The sequence below is a fragment of the Castor canadensis genome, chromosome 5, assembly GCF_047511655.1.
Source record: "Castor canadensis chromosome 5, mCasCan1.hap1v2, whole genome shotgun sequence".
NCBI classification, from domain to species: domain Eukaryota; kingdom Metazoa; phylum Chordata; class Mammalia; order Rodentia; family Castoridae; genus Castor; species Castor canadensis.
In genome coordinates, this window is record NC_133390.1 from 70,114,942 (window position 1) to 70,127,762 (window position 12,821).

The 12,821-nt window shown below is 38.9% G+C and overlaps 1 protein-coding gene across 1 annotated transcript in view; it reads right to left on the bottom strand.

Annotated features, from left to right (window-relative positions):
- Kpna1 (karyopherin subunit alpha 1) overlaps positions 1 to 12,821 on the bottom strand; it is a 90,864-nt gene that overhangs the window by 35,067 nt on the left and 42,976 nt on the right. The window contains exon 3 of the mRNA XM_020167997.2: positions 812 to 919. Within this exon, the coding sequence (XP_020023586.1) occupies positions 812 to 919 (108 nt within the window). The remainder of the gene's footprint in view (positions 1 to 811; positions 920 to 12,821) is intronic.

The window sequence follows — 12,821 nt, forward strand, 5'->3', positions numbered from 1 at the left end:
TTTTCTTTCACACAAAAGCTCTCAAAAAGAATAAAAAACAAACAAGAATTGAGTTGCCACTGAGGGGAAGGGGATATTGGATTACTAAGGAAAAAGATATTTTTCTTTTTCAAAATAATAAATACAAATTGATAGAAAAAAAAAAAAAAGAGCTGGGTATGGTGGGACACATGTATAATCCCAGCACTCAGAAGGCTGACAAGGACCATGAGTTTTGAGGCCAACCTAGCTACATGGTGAGACCTTATCTCAAAAAAAAGAAAAAAAAAAAAAAAAGAGAGAGGTGGTAGAGAGTGACTTTCATATATGCATATAATGTACTTTGTATGATCTATTTAAAAATTACATAAGTAAACACAATACAATTTAAGTTTGTGGGAATGATTTTACCTTTATTATTTGTTGAATTGAAATGACTCATAATTATACAAATTTATGGGGCACAATGATGTGTTTTGACATATTTTATTTATTAATTCTTTGGGGACCAAGTCAGGGTGTTACTATGTAGCCCAAATTGTCCCAAACTCCTGCCCATCCTCACAGGTATGCACAATGTCTGGCTCTTTATAAGTTTTATAGCTAAATTAATCTTCATAACTTAGTTAATTTGTTTAACTTCACATTAACCAAAACACAATAAGCATTTAATAAACCAACAACATAAAATATGTAACTTCTTTGTGCAAAAATGGAATGCCAAAGTACCTTTTATAGCCATCTCCATTAATGTTTTAGTTAAACTCAAAAACAGATCTTCTATCTTCATCACAAATAACACCAAAATGAGTTCCTTTATTATCTTACTTACTGGTGCCATCTCCATGTTATTAATCTGGGCCTCATGAAAGCCACCATCTGACATAACTTCTTCTTCTGTTTCTTCTTCTGCTGTAGCAACATTTCTTCTCTTGAATAACTGAAAAGTAACAGCAATCTAATTTTAATAAGAGGAAGTTCAACATGTAAATACTAAACACTCAATCTAAAAGGTAACAGGGATAGAGCTCTTTGAAAATCATTTAAAAAATTCTAAATGCCTTCAGCTTTTCCTGATAAGGAATAATTTCATGCTTCTTCACAGTCATATAATCTAATATGATAGCTATAAAATATGCATAACCAATACTTGGTGACATAAAAGTTGACAGGCCTAGCATTGCATGATATAAAAAAAATACAAGGTTGGAAAAAACAAACAAACAAATGTAAGGTTGGAAAAAGGATCTGAATATCACTGACCATTTGCCTCATCCTTTTATGTGAGATAGGCAACAGGATAGTCCTAACAATACATCAGAGAAAATGATGATAAAAATCATTATCAGAATGATTTAATACTTCAGTCTTAACCCATAAGGGTAGTGGACAGAAGCTTCTAACATTCCAGAAATCAGTGACAACAAAAGATGACTACCTGAACCCTTTAAAGCATCCATTAATTTGAGTAGGCAAAAGACAATAGTGCACTTCAAGTTAGCCTAATAAAGTATCTTCTATTAGATCTTTTAGAGCCCTGGTAGTACACTTATTCATCAAGCCATAAGAAGTAATAATAATCTGTCATAGTAATCCCATCATAAACACTAAAAAGCAGACAGAATTTAAAAAATGGGTTCCAGCCTTTGCACAATATGCAGCATAAGCGAGTGACATTTCAAAAAACACAATCAGTCCCATTATTGTCTCAGACTACTGCCTAGACAGATTCCAGAGTATAGTACCTAGAGAATAAACGTAAACAGAGTTTAGAGAGGCTACCTGAACTGAGTGAACAGTTTAGAACTGAGGAGGCCAAGACTCACAGAATTCACAAGACAAGAGTATTGATGAGGACAAATAAACACAGAGAGAATTGCAAACATCTACAGAAGGTTCCCGTTCAGTCTTAATTTAGTACTTATCAGTGCACAATGATTTTCCAGAAAATAGAAGCAGAGGGAAGGTCAAAATAAAAAAGTTTGAAGAGATAAAGGAAGTATCAGAACTAGGCTAGGATATGGCAGGGATGCTGGAATTATCAGACCAAAAATTTTAAACTATGATTAACATACTAAGGGCTTAAACAGATAAAGAAGACAGCATGTGGGCTGGGGATGTGCCTCAAGTGGTAGAGTAGCTGCTAGCAAGGGTGAGGTCCTATGCTCCAACCCCAGTACTGTCAAAAACAAAAAAAAAAAAACAAAATTCACAGCACTTGGGAGGCAGAGGCAGGAAGATCTGGAGTTCAAGGCCATCGTGAACTATACAGCAAGATCTTGTTTAAACACACACAAACAAACAAACAAAAACACCAAGGAGTAGGCATGTTGGCACATGACTGAAATCCCAACTACTCACAAATCCAGGTGAGCCCCAGGAAAGTTAGTGAGACCCTATCTCAAAAAAAAAAAACAAAAAACAAAATCAAAAGGGATGGGACCATAGTACAAGTGGTAAAGTTCTTGCCCAGCAAGCATAAGGCCCTGAGTTCAATCCCCAGCACCTACCCACATCCCACCCCCCGCCAAAATGCAAAAGACTCCCAAATCCCAGCCTCCCAACTAAAAAGCCAGTAGGAAAAAAAGACAAAAATATGAAAGTAAATAAGTAACAGAATATCTAAGAACTGTGGGACAACTACAAAAGATACAGCACACATATAATAGAAGTATCAGAAGAAAAGAGAACAAAAATACTTTAAACAATAAATTTTCCCAAATTTAAAAAAATTCCTAAAGGAACCCAGAGGAAAAAGCCATCTTACCAAAACAGAAACAATGATAAAATTACACCCAACTTTTCTTTAGAAACTATGCAGGTCAGAAAAGTGAAATAAACAGCATTGACAACATTCTTTGTTTTGTTTTGCAGTTTGAACCATACTTAACACAGAACAAAACTAGAAGCTTTCTCGATAAAGTCAGGAGCAAGGCAAGGATGTCACTCACCACTCCTTTTCAACATTGTGCTACAAATCCTAACTAAAAGAGTAAAAATGGAAGGGAAAATAAAAGGAATACTGATTGGAAAGAAGTAATACTCTTAATTCAGACAACATGATTATGTAGAAAATCCAAAAGAATCAGCAACAACAAAAACCCTCCTAGAACTAATAAGCAATAATCGCAAAGTTGCATGGTACACAGTTAACATATAAAAATTTCTATCACTTTCCTATATACTAGCAATGAACAAGTGGAACTTCAAATTTAAATAATTCCATTTACACCAACACCAACAAAATAAAATACTGAGGTATAAATCTAACAAAATATACACCACTCCATATGAAATGTTGCTAAAAGGGGAAGCTATACATGGTGTAGGAACAGAAGACACATTACTCCCCACTTTTCCATGATTTCACACCCAGTGGTTACATGTATCCAAAATATTGAAAGGAAAATTCCAGACATAATCAACATAATTTAAAATATTTAAAATCATGTACCAGTCTAAGTAGCATAACGAAATCTCTTGGTGTCCTACTCCACCCTACCCTGGACATGTATCATCCATGCTGTGTACCCTACTGGCCCATTAGTCACTTACTAGCTATCTAAGTTATCAGAATGAATGTGGTAGTATCACAGTGCTCATGTTTCAGTAACTCTTAGTTACTTAATAATAGTCCCAAAGTACAAGATTAGTGAGGCTAGCAATTTTGTTACAATATATTGTTCTTTGTTACAAATTGCTAATCTTATGGTTCTAATTTATAAATTAAATGAGGATGTGTGTTGTTTCATATACACACATACACGTATATATTATACATACATAAACACACATACATATAAGAAAAACGCTAAATAGGATTACATACACTAGGTTTTATATATACAGTATGTATCTGTGGTTTCAGGCATTCAGTGGGGATCTTGGAACATATCCCCCTGTAATCAATTCTGTGGTAAACAGAAACTGTCCCAAAAAATAATTCCTTAAAAAAATGGATGAAAGACTAATTAATAAAAGAAAGGGAGTGATCACTGTAAGTCTGACTAAAGTATAGATCCTGGCAATTATCAAAAGCAGCTCAAGACCCAATCATTGCATACATATATGAATAAAGGAAATAAAAAAAAAAGCAGTTCAAATATGAGGTGAAAAGCTGTTGGGGGCTCTGTACAGTATGAAGCCAACCAAGCCTTTATATGTAATTACTAGTCTGCATGAAGTATGGGAGCCAAGGAACATTTTAAATGGCACAACACAGATATTTCAAGTAAAAGCCAGACTCAAAAGCTCTACAGTAGAAATGTCCTCTCCACCAACTTTTCCAAGGAAGAAGTGAGAAAATAAAAAAATGAAAGTGAAAGCTATTAATTAATTAAGAGACCTTAAGATCTTCAACAAATGGTGCTGGGAAAACCATACATCCAAACACACAGAAGAATGAAATTGAACCCTTACCATAAACCATATGCAAACATTACCTCAGAAAAATTTAAGACCTGAAACTACAGAACCCCTAGGAGAAAATATTCATGACAATGAATTTGGCAATGGTTCTTAGAAAAGAGCAAAAGCACAAGCAATAAAAGCAAAAAGAGACAAATAGAAGGATATCAAACTTTAAAACTCCTGCACATTAAACAATCAACAATGAAAAGGCAACCTAGAAAATGGAAAATAATTGTAAATCATACATCTGATAAGGAATTCCAGAATATATAAGGAACTCCTACAACTTAACAACAAAAACCCAAGCAACACAACTTAAAAAATAGGCAGAAGATGTAAATAAACATTCCCCCAAAATATGCAAATGACAATAAGCATATAAAAAGAATGCTCAACATTACTTATATATGACATAGAATAAAAACCACAATGAAAGACAGGTATGGTGGGACACACGTAATCCCAGCAACTGAGACAGTAGGATTGTGAGTTTGAGACCAGTCTGACCTACATGGTGGGATTCTGCATCAAAAAAACAAGCCCACAATGAAATGTCACTTCATACAAATTAGAATGGCCATAATCAAAAAGCAGAAAACAACAAGTGGTGGTGAGTGTATGAAAAAAAGCTAGAACTGGAACCCTTGTACATTGCTGGATGTAACATAAAATATGCAGCTGCTATGGGGAACAGTACCGAGGGCCCCCAAAAAATTAAAAAGACAACTAATGTATGATCCAGCTGTACCACTTTAGGGGATATATACAGAAGAATTCAAAGCAGAACCTCAAATAGATGATTTGCCTACCCATATTCATTACATTACTCATAACGGCCAAGAGCAAAGCACTCCAAATGTCCATCAACAAATAAATACACGAAAAATATGAGACGTTAAATGGAGAAACCAGGAGGGCCCCAGGGCCGCCAGTTGCCTGCACCCAGACGGCTTGGGAAGACGCAGACCAGGTGAGCTTTGCGGTACCGCGGTACTCCCACAGACAAGCCTGGGCCAGAGCAGCACAGCCCCCTGGACAGACTGACCCCCACCAGGGAAAAAAAGAGAAACTGAGTAATAAGCAATAAGAACAATAAAGACAAGTGGGAAAGAGGGTGGGGCACCCTGAGCGCTGAAAATTGGGGGAAGGGAGTCCTTCCCAGGACTGTAAATAAACAAGCAGGGCGGGCCTGAGAGGCTCTGGCGGGAGCGGGGGCGCGCACCCAGCAACCAGCAACCAGGAGCAGGAAAGCTTGTGAGAGTGGCGGAGGGAGGAAAACTCCACAGGAGAGGGGGGAGGGCCCACTTCCCATGTGAGCTGTAAATAAACACGCAGGCCTGACAACGCAGGTGCAGTGTCAACTTTCCCAGTGTGCTTGGAAAGAGGAAAGCTTGTAGCAGAGGCTCACACACAGGAGAAATCTGAGCAAACAAAGCCTGCAGGGCCAGATGAGTGCTAAGCTCACACCAGAGATCTGCATAAATAATGCTGCCAGCAAACACCATTGAAGTCCAGGAAATCATCAGAGACTACTTCGAGAACCTATATTCAAATGAATTTGAAAATCTTAAAGAAATGGACAGATTTCTAGATACATATGATCATCCAAAACTGAACCAAGAGGAAATTAATCACCTGAATAGACCTATAACACAAAATGAAATTGAAGCAGCAATCAAGAGTCTCCCCAAAAAGAAAAGTCCAGGACCTGATGGATTCTCTGCTGAATTCTATCAGACCTTTAAAGAAGAACTGATACCAACCCTCCTTAAACTGTTCCATGAAATAGAAAGGGAAGGAAAACTGCCTAACACATCTTATGAAGCCAGTATTACACTTATCCCAAAACCAGGCAAAGATACCTCCAAAAAGGAGAACTATAGGCCAATCTCCTTAATGAACATTGATGCAAAACTCCTCAACAAAATAATGGCAAACAGAATTCAACAACACATCAAAAAGATTATTCACCACGACGAAGAAGGCTTGATCCCAGGGATGCAGGGGTGGTTCCACATACGAAAATCAATAAATGTAATAAACCACATTAACAGAAGCAAAGACAAAAACCACTTGATCATCTCAATAGATGCAGAAAAAGCCTTTGATAAGACCCAACACCATTTCATGATAAAAGCTCTAAGAAAACTAGGAATAGAAGGAAAGCACCTCAAGATTATAAAAGCTATACATGACAAACCTACAAACAGCATTATACTTAACAGAGAAAAACTGAAACCATTCCCTCTAAAGTCAGGAACCAGACAAGGATGCCCACTATCCCCACTCCTATTCAACATAGTACTGGAATTCCTAGCCAGAGCAATTAGGCAAGAAGGAATAAAAGGAATACAAATAGGTAAAGAAACTGTCAAAATATGCCTATTTGCAGATGACATGATCCTATACCTTAAAGACCCAAAAAACTCTACTCAGAAGCTTCTAGACATCATCAATAGCTATAGCAAGGTAGCAGGATATAAAATCAACATAGAAAAATCATTAGCATTTCTATACACTAACAATGAGCAAACTGAAAAACAATAAATGAAAACAATTCCATTTACAATAGCCTCAAAAAAAATCAAATACCTAGGTGTAAACCTAACAAAAGAAGTGAAAGACCTCTACAAGGAAAACTATACACTTCTGAAGAAAGAGACTGAGGAAGACTATAGAAAGTGGAGAGATCTCCCATGCTCATGGATTGGTAGAATCAACATAGTAAAAATGTCTATACTCCCAAAAGTAATCTACATGTTTAATGCAATTCCCATCAAAATTCCAATGACATTCATTAAAGACATTGAAAAATCTACTGTTAAATTTATATGGAAACACAAGAGGCCACGAATAGCCAAGGCAATACTCAATCAAAAGAACAATGCAGGAGGTATCACAATACCTGACTTCAAACTATATTACAAAGCAATAACATTAAAAACAGCATGGTACTGGCACAAAATCAGACATGAAGACCAGTGGAACAGAATAGAGGACCCAGATATGAAGCCACACAACTACAACCAACTTGTCTTTGACAAAGGAGCTAAAAATATACGATGGAGAAATAGCGGCCTCTTCAACAAAAACTGCTGGGAAAACTGGTTAGCAGTCTGCAAAAAACTGAAACTAGACCCATGTGTATCACCCTATGCCAATATTAACTCAAAATGGATCAAGGATCTTAATATCAGACCACAAACTCTAAAGCTGATACAGGAAAGAGTAGGAAATACTCTAGAGTTAGTAGGTATAGGTAAGAACTTTCTCAATGAAACCCCAGCAGCACAGCAACTAAGAGATAGCATAGATAAATGGGACTTCATAAGGCTAAACAGCTTCTGTTCATCAAAAGAAATGGTCTCTAAACTGAAGAGAACACCCACAGAGTGGGAGAAAATATTTGCCAACTATACATCAGACAAAGGACTGATAACCAGAATATATAGGGAACTTAAAAAACTAAATTCTCCCAAAACCAATGAACCAATAAAGAAACGGGCAAGTGAACTAAACAGAACTTTCTCAAAAGAAGAAATTCAAATGGCCAAAAAACACATGAAAAAATGCTCACCATCTCTAGCAACAAAGGAAATGCAAATTAAAACCACACTAAGATTCCACCTCACCCCTGTTAGAATAGCCATCATTAGCAACACCACCAACAACAGGTGTTGGCGAGGATGTGGGGAAAAAGGAACCCTCTTACACTGTTGGTGGGAATGTAAACTAGTACAACCACTCTGAAAAAAAATTTGGAGGCTATTTAAAAAGCTAGACATTGATCTACCATTTGATCCAGCTATACCACTCTTGGGGATATACCCAAAAGACTGTGACACAGGTTACTCCAGAGGCACCTGCACACCCATATTTATTGCGGCACTATTCACAATAGCCAAGTTATAGAAACAGCCAAGATGCCCCACCACTGACGAATAGATTAAGAAAATGTGGTATCTATACACAATGGAATTTTATGCAGCCATGAAGAAGAACGAAATGCTATCATTCGCTGGTAAATGGATGGAATTGGAGAACATCATTCTGAGTGAGGTTAGCCTGGCCCAAAAGACCAAAAATTGTATGTTCTCCCTCATATGTGGACATTAGATCAAGGGCAAACACAACAATGGGATTGGACTTTGAGCACATGATAAAAGCGAGAGCACGCAAGGGAGGGGTGAGGATAGGTAAGACACCTAAAAAATTAGCTAGCATTTGTTGCCCTCAACGCAGAGAAACTAAAGCAGATACCTTAAAAGCAACTGAGACCAACAGGAAAAGGAGATCAGGAACTAGAGAAAAGGTGAGATCAAAAAGAATTAACTTAGAAGGTAACACACATGCACAGGAAATTAATGAGTCAACTCCCTGTATAGCTATCCTTATCTCAACCAGCAAAAACCCTTGTCCCTTCCTGTTATTGCTTATACTCTCTCTACAATAAAATTAGAAATAAGGGCAAAATAGTTTCTGCTGGGTATTGAGGGGGTGGGGGGGAGAGGGAGGAGGCGTAGTGGGTGCTAAGGGAGGGGGTGGGGGCAGGGGGGAGAAATGACCCAAGCCTTGTATGCACATATGAATAATAAAATAAAATAAAATAAATTAAAAAAAAAAAGAAAAATATGAGCTAATACATATAATGAAATAGCTGAGCATGCTTAGGTACACCTGTAATACCAGCACTTAGGCTAAGGCAGAAGGATCAGGAGTTCAAGGCCACCTGGGCTTCACAGCAAGTTCAAGGCCAGCCTGGACTACATGGTGAGAGTGAGACTCTAACTCAAGAAATGAAATAAAAACTCCACACACATACATACACACACAGAAGGAAAAGAAAAAAACCACAGAATATTAAATTAATATTAAAGAGAAGGCAGGTCTGTTACAACCTATAACATGGCTAAAAAAAATGTGAGGATATTATGCTGAAACAACCTTGTCACAAATGGACAAATATATGAATCTACTTGTATGAGATACCTAGAGAAATCAAAATCATGGAAACAAAGTAGAATGGTGGCTGTATGGGGCTGAGGGAAGGAATTAGGGAGCAGTAGTTCGATTGGGTATAGAACTTCAATTCTGTAAGATGAAGTCTCAGCTTCTGTCGTCTACCTGGGCTCACCATGCTCCCCCTTTTTATTTCCCTTCCCTGACTTATAATAAATTCCATTTACACTCACATGTCCTGCCATGGATTCTTCCACACAGGGCAAAGAATTCGGAAGACTTTTGATCACAGAATGAACCAGCGCTATTAACATGTTTGGCAAAGCCAGTCAGGAGTTAAAAAAAAAAAAGGTAAAATGCTATGTTTATTGATTCATGTCTTCTAACCAATGTCTCCCTTTTCCCTGGCACTGTACCCCTTCCCTGATGCATGGGTCTCTCCCAGTGCATCAGCTTTTCACCCAGAGCACACTGCTGGGAGATACTGGGATATGCTGCATAAGCCCACCCCCATGTGGTACAAGGCATGTGAGGCCTATGTGCCTGAGACTCCACAAGCCACTGCTGTGGCCTCATCCTTGTAGACACGCAGCTGGGGAAGGGAGAGCAACCAGGATGGCCACAGGACGCAAGTGTGCCAGCATCTAGCCTAGGTGGAAAGGGCAGTCAGGACTGCCTGTGAGGCCTTAAGTTGTCAGCCATGGAAGCCAGTGCCTCTTTTGTTCGGGTGCCATGCATCTAACCCTTCCCTCCCCATACCCCCTCGTCCTTGCTCCCGTTTTAATTCCTGGGCCCAGGCAGCTAAGTGGTTTGGGCAGAGTGACTGGGACCTCTCCAAGGCTCTGGGCAATGCCAGCCATGGTAGGCACCAGCTAGGGTGGCCATTGCCACAGGCCTTGGGCTAGCTTTCCCCTTTGCCCATCCCCCCACCTCCTAATCTGTCCTGCATTACTTGGAGGACCCAGAGATGTGTACCCTCCAGCAAGGCACAGGAAAGAGATAAGAGCCTCCATGCACCTGTTTTCCTTTCCCCTGCCCCTCATCCAATGATTTCCCTCCAGGAAAGGTGTCTCTGCCATACCAGGATCTGGGCTTGTTCCAAGGCTGCATGCAGGGACACACCCAGGGACACATCACCTGGGGTAGGGACACGCTGCCTTAAAACCACAGTACTTGTGCCCCAGGCCCACCAGTAAACCACAGTAACCCTTTGTTGATAAGGTGAATGGGGCTGGATATCAGATCCTAAAGGTAATTTCCAAATCTCCTCTCTTGAGAAATTAACAAAGACTGGCAATAAGGCTCTAGTGGTAAGAACACCTCCCTAGCAAATGTAAGACCCTGAGTGTCAATCCCACCTTAATTTGTTTCCATTATTTGGCATATTTCTCTGACCTCTGTTTTCTCTTCATTAGGAGAGTAGTTGGGTTGACATTCAGGATCAGCATCCATTTAGGAACCCTCATGCAGGGATGTAAGAGACTGGCCATTTAGAGAATGGTAGGAAGTCAGGAACCTCCACCACTTGTTTGTGCAGAGATGTCTACAGGAAGCCTTTTTAAGCAAGCTAGGTTTAGAGGACCTGCAATCCAGAATTCCAGAATAAAAGGGGGATGTCCCAAAGATCTTGGAATTGATCTCACTCTCAACCAAACGGCAATCTTCCTCCTTCCCTTTTCCTCTTTCTCTACCAGCCAGCATACAGAATTCCATTCAGAGAATGGAATTCCATGGAGAGGTGGAGGACTGACCTTGGAAGAATAGGTTCTCTCTCACAGGGTAAAATTCCTCTCCCCCCCCCACCCTTTCACATGCCAACAAAGGGGGAGCCAACACAGTCCCAATGGATTCTCCTCTTGGCTGTGTCCTAAGTACTGGGAGTGCTCTGATCCTGCTAACCAAAAATAAGATAACAAGTTCTCTACATAGCTCATTTGAAATTACTTACTACTCTTTGCATCCTGCCTAAATTAGTCTCTTGCAAGACACACTAAGTAAATAGTTCTAATACTGTTAGTGTCTTATATCTAAAGGTTACAAAATCATTTACAGTTAAAATGTACACATGTAAACAGCTATAGTCCATTTATCAAAGGTACATTCTAACTAACAAGGTCTTTGACATTTCTGCTCTTTATGACAAATGCTAAAAGTTCCACCATTTAGGCCTGACATCTGTTTGGGAGACAAACATTAGGTTTTTTACATTATACATATGATATGCAACTGAGCATCAAAACAAGGACTATTTGAAATTACCGACACTGCCTTCCCCTAATATTGGAGAATTTAGGGTTTTTAACTGTCAGAACTATAATGACAGTACTGACAACCACTAACTCGTTAACTTTAGCTAACCAAAATTCAAAGTTGAAACTGTGATGTTGCTACTGGCTCCTTTATATGTTAGATGTCTTTTTCTTCTTCAAGTATATAAGCCTTCTAAAATAGTTATTAAAAAACACTATACCAAGCTGGTGTCTTAACTCCTTTTACAAGTTTGTATGTATGTTCCCAACTGTAGTAAGAGAGGTTTAGTAGTATTATACTATTATATTAATTGCTGAACTATTAACCATGGTTACTTTAAGTTTTGTCATTATAGTTCTAATCCTACTGTGACATTTATGGAGAAGCCCATGGAAAATGACTCTCACAAGTACCTACCTATCTGTCAATCAACACAGACGTAAGTATTGAGTTCATTTTGTATTTTCCTTGTAAAGCTTAATAACTATTGCCTGCTGACACTTCACAGCAATTTAAAGGCGTTGGTATATCCCCTATGGGGCAATTAGATTAATTAAATTCATCCTAACGGCCATTTTTTAATAAACCTGTTACTTAATTTGGCCAAAAAGGTCACACTGGTACTGACTTCTGGTCTGTTTGATGTTACTTCTCCTCCGTGGGACAAAATCTGACTTTCTAGAAGAACCTATGACTTTCCTGGAGAAGCTACTCCCACTCTAGTGGACAAAACTGCCAAACTGGCAGAAACTTCAGAGACGATTGTTCAGAGAAACAGTTTAAAAGGATGCCACCCCCGAGTGGTCAGAGTACCTCAACTTCTTAGAGGAACTATTGGCATTCAGCCATGCAAGACAGTTCAAAAGGGCTGCACAAATAAGGGGACTTCTCCAGATCCAGATGGAGTCAATTATGCCAGACTTCTAAAAGTAGCCAAAGCCCAGAGATTTCAAAAAGGGGCTCTTAAGCATCTCTAAATTTAAGCCTTCCAGACTTCTGGCAAAAGGCAAACTCATGTCTTTGGCCAAGGCCTTCTATTTAAACAGAAGCAACTCCAAAAAAGAATACACTGTCTCTTGGAGGAATATGAGGCAGGCTAAAATCGGGAAAGTTTGGGATTCACAGAAAAAATATTACATATCAGATTAACCATGCTTTGGCTCAGGAACCACCCTCACCTGGCCAAGAACTGCCCATGCCCCTCCCCACTCACTAATTATTGG